General features: G+C 39.1%; 1 protein-coding gene across 5 annotated transcripts in view; it reads right to left on the bottom strand.

Annotated features, from left to right (window-relative positions):
- Nucleotides 1–1,576: 1,576 nt before the first annotated feature.
- The window catches only part of LOC112575392, a 42,238-nt gene continuing 31,492 nt past the window's right edge, over nt 1,577–12,322 (bottom strand). For 4 of the 5 annotated variants that reach the window (XM_025257229.1, XM_025257231.1, XM_025257233.1 and 1 more), the window contains exons 9-27: nt 11,560–11,776; nt 11,194–11,346; nt 10,321–10,606; nt 9,816–9,938; nt 8,639–8,933; nt 8,134–8,254; nt 7,566–7,751; nt 7,350–7,386; nt 6,746–7,000; nt 6,223–6,234; nt 5,848–5,883; nt 5,487–5,644; nt 5,144–5,336; nt 4,742–4,861; nt 4,454–4,608; nt 3,881–4,036; nt 3,429–3,546; nt 3,021–3,114; nt 1,577–2,810 (exon numbers count right to left, since the gene is read on the bottom strand). In XM_025257229.1, coding sequence (XP_025113014.1) covers nt 2,648–2,810; nt 3,021–3,114; nt 3,429–3,546; nt 3,881–4,036; nt 4,454–4,608; nt 4,742–4,861; nt 5,144–5,336; nt 5,487–5,644; nt 5,848–5,883; nt 6,223–6,234; nt 6,746–7,000; nt 7,350–7,386; nt 7,566–7,751; nt 8,134–8,254; nt 8,639–8,933; nt 9,816–9,938; nt 10,321–10,606; nt 11,194–11,346; nt 11,560–11,776 — 2,878 coding nt within the window. In that variant the 3' untranslated portion in view covers nt 1,577–2,647. The remainder of the gene's footprint in view (nt 2,811–3,020; nt 3,115–3,428; nt 3,547–3,880; nt 4,037–4,453; nt 4,609–4,741; nt 4,862–5,143; nt 5,337–5,486; nt 5,645–5,847; nt 5,884–6,222; nt 6,235–6,745; nt 7,001–7,349; nt 7,387–7,565; nt 7,752–8,133; nt 8,255–8,638; nt 8,934–9,815; nt 9,939–10,320; nt 10,607–11,193; nt 11,347–11,559; nt 11,777–12,322) is intronic. The other variant, XM_025257230.1, reaches the window with a different exon arrangement.

Genomic DNA, 12,322 nt, shown 5'->3' with positions numbered 1-12,322 from the left:
ATAAATAGAACAGTGGAATAGTGAAGTGCATAAATTATAGTGCAATTTTCATAAAGTAAGCCTTATTTATTCCATTTTATTTTAACACTTTTGTAACACTAATTTAAGACCTAGTGCAGATGTGGCAACAGATACAGTGGTCCTTTACTTTTGTATGTTTTCCTATGCCGTTATGATTGCATGTATGCTGTTTGGGTACTGTTTTTCTTGATTTCAAAGTGACCTGTGTTGATAACATAGTTATGACTATTCATATAATTTGCAAGGAATTTCTAATGTGTGCACCTATAACAAATTGTTAAAGTAGTTCATTTTGGATGTTGTAAGTCCTTCTGTAAGAAACTTAGCTGTAAAAATGCATTAATAATAATTACTCTTTTAATTTACTTTAATCCAACATTTACACCTGGGCCTGTCCTTGTTTCTATGTAAGAATGTACACGTGGGTGGTGTAGTGTAATGGCTAATGTGCGATTATCACTACAATGAGAATCAAATGCAGTCGGTTGAAATTTCAGTTCCTTTCTCTGGATATAATACATGTTCATGGAGATGTCATGCCTCTATCTAGATATAATAGTAGTTCAGAGAAATAATACTTGTTCAGAGAGAAGTCTATCTGTGACTTTTCTCTAGGTAATGCAACTTTTCCTTCAAACTGTATGCCAGACTGTGTCTGTGTGTATGCATGTTAGTATGTGTGTGTGTTAAAACCAAGGACCTTGCACGAAGGGCGGTTGCCACACTCAAAGGTACCCGTATTTGCAACAGTCATGTGCCCCGACAAGACAACTTGTCGCTGAGTTTCCTTCAAGGAACCATAGAGATGGCTGACACCGTGGTACCCAAACAAAGGCCTGGATTACGAACGCCAAAGATTTCACTGGAGGTCCTGTAGATGATCTACTATCCCCACAATAAGCAAGAGTCGCATGTCTGTGTTTATACACGTATTTGCATGATTTATACGCGAGTGTGTCGCTGTGTGTTTTGTGTGTGTGTGAGAGTATAGAAATTATCAGATGTCTAAGCTATATGGTGTTAGTTGAGTTTTGCGTATGTGTTTTTGTGAGTGTTTTCATGCATGTAGAACAGAAAAAGATAAAGATTTAATAAATTCATAATTAGCTGAATCCCAGAGGTCTATGTAGGACATTTATGACTGTAAGTTTATTTGTGTATTTATATGTTTGTGTGAGTGCGTGTCCATGCATTAGTGTTTGTGTGCCTTTAAATCGGTTTCTTCTTTATGTCCACATGCATGTATAGATATTAGCGTGTCACACAAAGCATATATCATTGGGGCGCCCGGTAGTGTAGTGGTGAAAACACTCGCTTGTCACAATTGCAGGGTTCAGATCTCGCCTCGGAGCACTCTCTGTAGACGACACCTGTCAGGAGGGCTCGGCCTCGGGGGGTTCCTCAGGGTACTCCGGTGTTCTCCTCCTCCCTCATAGCGTGAAATATTCTTAAGGTGGAAACACTTTCCTACTAAATAAACCAACCAGCCAAGCAACATGAATCAGAATGTGCTTTTGACACTTCCTGATAATAATATTTTTGTTTGCTTTCCTACTTTATATTTTGTTTATGTACTTTATTTAAAGAAGATCAAATGTACACGTGCAATCAGATAAACAAAATTTTCATAGCACCCACTGAGACACAGAACATACATATCAACAAATGTACAGAACATGTCATGTATCAGAAATATAAGGCAATAAAATGAATCATTCCCACCGAGTATGCCAAAGACAGTATTGAAGTGTAACAGAAAGGTTTAGCAGTCAAGTAAAGGTCAGTTGACAATTGCTATTGACTGAATGACACATACCTCAACAGACATGACAGAAAGCAGATCAGTTAAAGGACGGACAACTTCAAGACACACAAGGGGTTAATGCACGTCCTGACGGCAACAGAAACGAAATAATAGCTAAACACTTATTGTCCATTGATGGTGTGAATATACTGGTCCTTTTTTGATATTCATTTAGTGGACCATTTTTGATGCGCACAAGATCCCTGACACATGTTAATAGCACAGTAGCAGAAAAAGTTATTCTGTGCGAGGCGGAATAGTACATCAAGAGATCAAAGGGCAATATCTATGTTTTCAAACACACACACACAGACACTTGCACATAAATCATCAGCGTGTATACTTGTGTGCTTTCACACACAAACACCTACGCGCGAAATCATTCTTCAAAAATTAGAAAAAAATACAGAGAGAAGAGAACTAATGTACCCATATCACATAAACTAACGGTTATAGACGTTAATTTAAAACATCGACTTAAGTAAATAACATCACTTGAGGTGAACTAAAATATACATGCTAAAGAATACACGTCATCTGTTTGACTGTTATAAACTTTTAAAAAATTCAAAAATCTGCGTAAGCATAATTGTTCAAAAATAAACATAAAAGAACGTGTTATATAGAAATAATTATGCGAGAACAAGATTACATATTAAAATTTTCTTCCACTCTACTTTCCTCAAATTAGGTGTTTGTTAGAGATACTAAGCGTAGTCTTTTTTTTTTTACATCGGTTTAGTGTCAGGTCATGTGAGCGAAACCATGTGTTGGGTTTTCTGCAGGCCAACTTTCTTTTTTGTGGGTAAATGACCGGTAAATTCATCGTTTCTGGTTGAGAGCATTCTGAATGCCGGTGGTGTCGTAGTAGAACCCGGCGCTGGTCCTGTTCGTGAACTGTTTGGACAGCGTGGAGTGGATGGTGTGGAAGGTTGGTCGTTTGTTGGGTTTGTACTGCCAGCAGTCCCTCATCACCTGGTAGTGACTACAATAACAATAATAAAAATAACAATAAAAATAAATAGAAGAACAACAACAAGAAAAAATAACAAGACTTTAAACAACTTTTAGCTAGAGCACATCAAAATCTTGCTCTCTGTTTAAAGAAAAATGTAAGGAAACGGGTTTTTTTAATTTCTAAGGTTCATCTGCAGCCACAAAGTAGAATACCACTGTCAAGGCCAAAATTACTTACATGTCATCACAAATCTCTGGCTTGTCCATGCGGTAGCCTCCATTGATCTTCGACCCCAAGTTAGCAGAGTGCATGTTGGGATACGGCACTTGGCCTACAATATTTTGTTTATGTACAAAATTGTTAAAACTAAGAATTGTGTGATGTAACAAAAAAAGTTTATGATGAAAAGCAAATTTGAATCTTTGACTAATAAATTGTTTTGAAAAGTTCAGTTCCGTTTGTACCGCTTTATAGAACCACACCCACTCCCTCTATTGTAAAGGGATTTCTCAATGGGCAGGGAACAGAAACACAAGAGCAAAAGGATTATTTTTATCCAAATAAAAAGGATTCTTATGCATACACAATCCATAATGATAAGTCGTCCTTGTACATTGACCACGTACAAGAACCCCGTTGACCTACCCATGCTGAAGATTTCCCAGAGAACAATCCCGTAGGACCAGACATCGCTTTTCTCCGTTCCAGGCTTATTCACTAGCACTTCTGGTGCTGCCCACTTGATGGGGATTTTGGCAGTCTTCTATCAACACAAGAGCATTGTAATCCTCATTCATAGTGTCAGACAAAACAAACGCATAAACTTGTAGTTCTATATATGAATAAATAACAAAAGGTAAAATATATCAGTGGTTTCTGTTTATGCGACTTTGAGATATTAAACGCAGATATACGTATGAACACATACTAGGCTAAAGAAAAGTTCTATATAGCTTGGAAGCAAAGTTTAAAGATTAGAAAGTATTCTTGTCGTTTACTCTCACGGGTCTAACCGTAAACCGACCGTAAAAAGCGATAATTAAGTCGTATAGAAAATGAAAACAAATCGTGATGTCAATCAATCCGGCATCAGTTACCTCTCCTCTTGTTTCTGCTTGTGCTTTCGCTTCTCCAGCTGCTTCCGGTTGCCCTGTGTTTCCATCTTCGTTACCTTCTGACCCAAAGCCAGCGATCCTGACCTCCATTAAGGCTGTAATGAGGATGTTTCTGGCAGCCAGTCGGTTGTGCACGATCTGATAAAATTGCAGTTTATTGTCATCAAGACAATCATCTCAACCTAAAACGACTTTACTCCTTTGCGAAGCTCATAGACTTTCCTGATGATGGGAAAAGGGAGCTAATTTCCTTGATGGTGAAACATTATAGGCTGCTTTAGTAAATTTTGATTGGTTTGGATTAAAGGTTGGAGGATGTTAAAGTGGATGGCATATCAGGGAGCTCTAATACTAAGATCACATTTTCCACTTTTAAAAGCGACTGTCATTTTATTTTCGTTATTCGTTACAAACGTGAGTAGAACAGATTTTGAGTCTTTGATTCTGTTTCTCCATGGCAATAATTGAACCTCGGGCTTTTCAGGGTATTAATTTTTAAGCCCTTAGTGTTTCGTGTAGCAGTGTTACATCGTTGACCATTATCAATACTTCTACCCTCTTAGAGGCAAGGTACTGCATGCCGCTCGCTATGTCCCGCGAAAACTGGAAGAGATGCTCCATGACGTCATCGTTAATTGCTTGTCTCCTAGGAACGAGCCACTGGTCGAGTTGGCCTTCCTCGCAGTACTCCAGAATTAATGTTGGGCCCCCTGCGAAAAAACCCAATGATTCTCGATTTGGAATCGAAGTAGTACAAACACACACACACACACACAAACACGCACACACAGAGATGGGAGACAGAATGTGAACAGACAAGATGGCGCGCGCATGCTCACGTACATTCGGGATGATCGGTGACGGCTCCAATAAACTGGAGGACGTGCTCGTGCTCTCCCAGGCGCGTGCCAAAGAAGTTAATCTTCCCCATCATCTTGCGAGCGTCGTCTTCAGAGAAGCCTCCTGTAAACCATAGTCAGACACGTGCGATGAAAGATTCATACAAACAATGGAAAGATACATGTGACAAAATATGTCAACCCTAGCTGACAGACCCAATGGTGTAAATATTTTGATTTTAGGATAGCCAAGGAGTGATTTTTCAAACAGTATTAATTGAAACCACCATCTCATGTATGGCATGACTGTGTTTAACAGGTTTTTCAGGTTCTTAACAAAATCACTTTAAAGTCTTTTTGTAGTTAGACAACGGACATTAGGAAGCAGGAAGCTGCTCTGACGTACGCTTCAGCATCTTGACGGCAACAGTTTCCCTTCTGCCGCTTATGTTGGCAGTGTAGATGGTGGCGAACCTTCCTTCAGTCACCAGGTTTACAAGGGTCACAGAGTTGGTGTCGAACTGCCACGTCTGTCGCGATTTAAAGGCCATGTCTGAATACTGGTAGATGTCATCACCGCCAGCAGCGTAGGCGTTGTTCTGAAATATTGCAAAACAAACAAACTAATGTTATTTTATGATTTTCTAGACCATTAAGTCTACAAGGTATATTTAATTATTTAGTTTCAAAGTAAGCTAATTAACTTCTTTACTGCGGTTTTACATCTTCAAATGCGCGCGCATACTCACCACAAAAGCGCTGCGACGAACAGCGTGCACGGTCCTCCGCCGGAAGTCCTCCACGGCCTTCATCCCTTTGTTTCCCGCTCCTGTCTGCAGCACCTTGCCCTTCCGCCACAAGACGAACAACACGATGAAGGTCACCATGGCCACCAGGATCAACAACCCTGGGGAAAGACTCTAGTATGAGCTACTTATAGACCTTTGGTGCACCAAATTTTCATTGTGTTGTTTATTTTATTCCATTTATTTTCGCACTTTTAACTGTCAACAAGAGTCACACAAGTCTTCTACAACCTCTACATAAAAGTGTTTAGGACCGTTTCTTGCTTTCAAAATCTCTGTAAAAGTGAGTACTCCCTTTACTCACCGATGACAATTCCAACTATGGATCCGGCTGTAAACGCTGCACACAATTAAACATCCGTTTATTAGTCTGCATCGTGTGCTGCTCGTGTCATGCAACACACATTTTTACTGATATTTATACTTCAATTTTCGGTGCTAACAATTAAAAAGCTTTTTCACTACTAACTTTTTTCATTTCTGAGTTTTATTAACAGAATGTACCCCTAAAAAGAACTTTAATCAGCCCTACCCAAGACACCCTACCGTCTTCACATTCATCATTTTAGAGGTATGAAACTATTATATTATTAGAGATACAGTTATTCTGGAATGTAATGCACAATACTAGTTTATATTGGATGTCTAAAAAAGAAATTCATCGTTTTGACATACGTACAGTTGTTTTCCGCTGTTTGACCCATCCAGGACGTGACAGAAAGTTAGCGTGACGTCCAGCACGTAAAAGAGACGTCGGGATTACGTGAAGGAAAAAAGAATGATGTAGCACCGTGATCGTGCGAAGAGGGAGGACAGATGGGCAATCATGAAACATAAAAAATGAATTCAGCAATAAATACAGGAATATAAACATATTTAATAATAAAATCATAGACAGATTAAGTCTATACATAGGTATAGAGCATAATGCATAAAATATAAAAACAGTCTGTATACTCGAAAAAAATACTTTTTGAAAACAGTTCAGGAAAAGATTCCAAATCATATAGACTGAGAATACACCTGTAGAGATCGGCTAACAATGGTGCTAAAACTATCCCAGAACCTTCTGAGAAATAATGGTAGTTTCTAGTCTTTTGCTTTACCTGTTAAGGTTTCCTGTACTACCTTTGTCCCTAAGTCACCTATTCGACACGTTTTGAACTTTTCTGCTTTTCATGTCCAAAAATCATCCGAGTTACCTGTCTTGAAGCTCACGGATTCACTGTCGCTCTGTTGGTCGCCCTCGTATTCCGTGACCATGTGGATGGTGTAGACGGTGTCTGAGTCCAGGCCGGTCAGAGAGAACTCGGTGGCGTCCTTGTGCACCGGAACCTTTCTGCCGTTAGCAATTACCCACAATGCATTGCGTTGGAAGCAAGATGGCGGGAAGGTCCAAGTTACCATCACACTGTCGCTCGTAATAAGAGACACGTTCACGTTCTGCGGTGGGAAATCTGCACCGGAAATGGAACACCATTTGTGAAAGTATTGCTTGAAAGTTGTGTGTCTACTTTCTACAGTTAAGTATACCCTTTACGTCATATGACTAAGGCTTTTAAAAATAGCATTAGTGCAGTTTCTTCATCTCAAAGAAGCAGCGGAAAATCAGAAGAAACGAGAACAGTAAAATACAGTGTTAAAATAAAATAAAAATCAAATCATAAAAAGTAAGCAAACAAATAGTATGGCTTTGAGAGAACTAAGACAAGGCCAAAAGAAACGAAAACTAAAAGTTACAAACACAAAATCCAAAGAAGAAATCGTACAGCAGACATTAGTCGCAAAAAAGGAAATAAATCTTACATGCTTTCGTCCCGTTCAGCTCTGTAATATCCTGCTTCTGCAAAAACCAAAATAAAAACTTGATTACCATTATTGTTATTGCTGACTGTCATAATGATGTAGGCAAGACAGTGCCGACAGAAATGCGATCCCAAGGAACTATCACTAAAACGATGTTTGTGCTTTCATTCTTTGTAAATACATTCTTTCCCTGACAACATATATGATCTTGCATACCGTCCAGGTATGCCTGGTAACAAGACCCGCCATGTTGGTGACGTCAGCTGTAACGGTGATGTTTTCCGTTGACAATTTCTCCTTCTCCACCATCATGTGACAGTTGCTGAACGCGTATGATTGGTTGAAGACAAAGCAATCGCCAGCAGGGGTACAGTCGCATCTGGTGAAATCCTGAGAACAGCTCTGTCGGTGGACAGAAATGAAGACGTCTTCTTAATTCAACTGCAAATGTCTACTAACGACAGTGAGACGGTTTGTTTTGTGATCAGTGTCACGGGACAACTAGGAATAGGGAGTGGGACAATTACTGATGTTTCGCGTACATGTTCATATCGGCACGGGTGGCGGAGGCATCGAGACTGTAATCAGCCCGAGGTCAGTTACTCGATGACAACACTACTGTCTATTTCGTGTACCCGTTCCCTGAAGTTCACAACAACTTTTATAAACATTGTAAACGACCCATACATTCAAACCATGGCCGATTGTTAGCAATATACACCATATACCATATATACCATATACACTCGCCCACACCGTTGTAAAGTTCATAAAGTTTTAGCACCTTTTCGTCAGATCTTATTCCGGGTACTTTCTCCTGGTAGAGGACAACCCCGCTGCCACGTCTAAATGTCCACAGCACGTAGGCGACACCAGACTCCTTGTCTTTTGCAGTCAGGTCAAACCTACAAATTTTAAATTTCACTTCACACTTTATAAAAACAAAATCAAATCCAGCCACTAAACAAAGGTGACATCCTCTATTACCATTGTAATGATCCATATTATTGTCGCTATCGCCGTTGTTATTACCACTGTAATCACCAACGGTTTCATCATTATAATTAGCTTCATCGTAAACGTCGTCGTTGTCATGACCATAACTATTGTTGTCATCATCCTCCATCTTGGTCATAATCGTCCCAGTCGGCTGTTGTTGTCGCTTTCATCATCATCGTCGTCGTCATCATCATCATGATTAGAGAACCACTGAAAAGTCTAGTTGACAGTAGTTCATTGTAGTCTAAATATAACTATGGACTTGCTAACAGTCACACTAACAGACTTACATAGAGCTAAAGTCCACTCCAGGTACAGGCACGTTCATATACAGCTTCAAATTTTGCACAACAGGGGGCGAGGTGTCAAAGGTCACTTGAGTGCGCTCGATCCTCTCGTTGCCCATGGCATCTGTGGCCTTGACCCACACGGTCACCGTGTCGGCCTCGCTCGGTCTGAGGTCTTGAGGCAGCGTGTATGTTGTGTTGAGGCCGAGGTCGGTCCAACCAGACGGAGGAATAGTCGGCGTCAGAGACTGATTCCTTCCTCCATCATGATCCTTCGCAAATCCTGCTTTAAAATTGGCTGAAAATATAAAAAAATTCAATATACTAATGTTACCTTCATATAATAAATTTTTATCTGGAGATGACTGAAAGCTATGTCCTTTGACCTTTGCCCCTGCAGTTTAGAAATTCCACAATACCAGCATCAGTGACTTGTGGCAGAAGTAAGCGGTTGGGGAAAAGAATCAGGTCATTTCGACCATTATTTAATTCGATCACCAATTAAACGACTAGACGACTGCTTCGAGAAGACTTGTATCACTCAAAAATAAATACATAAGGGAGGAAACTATTTGGAACCTTTAGGAATTGTTCCACCATGGATTACTTCCCTTCAACAACTAACAAAGTCAATCCATCAGTTATTTTGTTTTGTTTGAAAGTAGGTAGACTTAATTTCTCAATTTAACGTGGATTTGTACTAATGAGATGAAAACCGTAAGTAATACTTAAATTCTAAGTAATTTACTAATAAAATATACGTTTGTGTGGCATTTTACGTTTGTATATATTGTGTAAATAATTTTTTTTTTTTTTGAAAAATGATCTACTTCCGAATCTGTGAGCTGGCAGTTCCATGCAGTTACCATCTTTCATTTGATTTTAGTACAAGAAAACGAAACTTATATTTCTTAAAATTCACACCACGTAAATGTTTTACAAATACCCTTTAAAATGGTATATCACACATGGTTGTATTTGTAGGTTTATGACAACCCGACTTCATAAGTAAAAATAACACGGTTTATAGTGTTGTGACTTATTATTTCCCTTTTATGCAAGTGTTGGGAGTTGTCTATGCTACAATAATATCTTTGATTTCATTATCACATCGATAGTAGTTCATCTTCGTCGGAAATGTTAGGCGTTACTAAAGTTTATGACTATTTTACCAACTTACTTATTCCCCGTTCATTAGGAATGGCGTCCACTGTTCGTCTCCCTTGGTGATCATCTAATGGCCCTTCTCGAGGAATGTTTTTCTTTCCATTTTCCAGTTGTGTGGGGTAAACAAGAACCTCACCTGTTTGCGCAAAAATTTAGTTATTGTCATTACATCTATTTCGATGGCCATTTGTGAATTTCCTTTGAAAACAATTTTCAAGATATCAAGAAAGCACACAAAACTAAGACGCTAATATGTAAATATTTATGTAAATGGTCCATTGTTTCCCATTGTCTAGGAATATATTCATGAGATGTGGCAGAAGCTATTATAAACAGTAGAAAGTAAAATGTCTGATATATGTAGATGAAGCACCAAACGTTCATCGAAAGACACAGTTGACATTGTTCACAGACTTCTCAATAGATGAAGCTACCATTTGAATTAATTATTCTGACTACATTATCTTAAGGGCTGAATCACCGCCAACATATGACAAAATGAAGGATATTGAACTTACCGAGCAGAGCATTGTCTTCGTGGAGAGCATTCCGGAAGTAGTTGGTCCAGTTGACACTCACAGGCGTGCTCAGGCTGCTCTGGTAGTTGTAGTTAGCGGCATCACTGGCGGAGGTCACGTAGAGGCGGTAGCTGGGGTCAGAGGTTATTTGCGAGCTGGGGTCGTAGAGACAAAGCCGTCGGACGTACTTGGTGTTGTTGGCCCTGTCGCCTGCTTCTAGGATAATGGAGTACATACCCGGCTCTGGTGGCGTGTATTCCTGGGTGGTGTAGTTGGCTTCGAAAACCTGACAGATCCAAACGTGTTTCACATTATACAGTCAGAGACTTGTCCAAACTAGCGAAATGCATTTACTACTACTTCAAAGGGTTTTTATAAAGAAAATAAGAACATTATTTGTTTTCAGAGAGAGCAATGTCTTACTATTGATATTACCTTTAGCCAATTTTGCTCTGGCGTAAGTGACTGCAAAGGCATTGGAGCTTAATAATAGACACCAATTGTGTTTTTTTTTACTCAGAAAGGTATAAGAAATTATTTGCATAGTAACCTGAAGATGGAACAAATTGATTTTACAATAGGCTCACAAGGATTAGTCGTAAGGTTTGTCCTCAAAATACTTATGGATGTGAAAAAAAGTAAATACAAGCTATCATGTAATGTAGTATCGTGTCATGTTATGAAATCACGAAGTATGGCTTTGGAGTCCGAGTTAATGTGTGGAATGTAACAGGGCAAAAGGTGAGGGATCATTTACTGTAGACAGACAGGATTAATACGCCGACAGACAGAAGGACACTACACTGGCCTCACAGATAACATCTATGACATGTCACTAGTAAGTGTTAGTTGCACTGCGACTGTCAGTGTCACCTCACGGTTGATGATAGGTAGCAGCGCTCTATCCACCCGGATTTCGAGCTTGTTGTCTGTTGTTTTCGTCATCTTGAAGACCTCCATAGAATACCGATACATCTTGGAATCATCGTCCACCCATCCTATCCAGGAAATTCTCAGAGGCGCCACCTGTAAGTCATTATTGTTCTAATTATTTTTAAATCAACAAGAATATAAAAACAACATAGAAACACGCAAAAAGGAAAGATAAACAAATTGAATGATTAACAATGATGTTTTTGATGTATTACAGAACATACCTATGAAACTATTAAATATTACGTTTGAAACGACCTGCACACTTACAACACAGAAACAAATAGATGCAGTTATTGTTCTTACTTTAGTTATGTCAGGAACATCAAGGATGGTCTCCCCTGAGCGACAGTTATGAGTTTCGTCACAGTGGTATGGCGGCTTGAAGTCAAAGCGGAATTCCACAGAAAGACTGTTGTTGATGGGGCGGTAAGTCTGAGTGGCGTAGCTCCTCGGGGGGTTAAAGTTCCTGTCCAACAGTTCTCTGTATCCTCCTCCTTCTGTACGAAAAGTGATCCTGAGACTGCAGGACAATGAAGCAGTAAATATATATTTTGTGACATGTTTGTTAGTTCATCTTCAACCTGCCAACGAATTTGAAGTAAAATTTAAGTATAAAATTATGGCATTTGTTTTTTTTTACGTCTAAACCCCGATAGTAGGTCAAAACATCTTTCAAAAAGTAATTTTCTTTCACTGACATGGATCTATGCAAAACGCAGGAACTTGTAAGACACTAACAAAGAACTGAAAGAGCAAGAAAAGACAGGTGCTTTTCCTGTTGTGTTCACATTTCTTACACACACCTCAGCAAACTAATTTTGCAAAAAATATGAACCTTCTTTCCTCTTCGAAATTTCCCTTCTGTCTTTCTGTTTTTCATTTCATTGTGTTTAGTTTTCATTTGTCTATCTTACTTTTATTTCCTTTTTACCTGTTTTTATCACTTTCTTTTTCACTTTCTTTTCTTTTTTCTGTTTCTTTGGAATACATGTTTTATTTCTTCAACAGATCGCTTATAGTTTATTTATCTATGAATTACTAGGCTTCATTTTCGAGACAATACTCA

This window comes from Pomacea canaliculata, linkage group LG11 (assembly GCF_003073045.1).
Source record: "Pomacea canaliculata isolate SZHN2017 linkage group LG11, ASM307304v1, whole genome shotgun sequence".
In the NCBI taxonomy this organism is placed as follows: Eukaryota; Metazoa; Mollusca; class Gastropoda; order Architaenioglossa; family Ampullariidae; genus Pomacea; species Pomacea canaliculata.
This window is presented reverse-complemented; position numbering and strand designations above follow the sequence as displayed.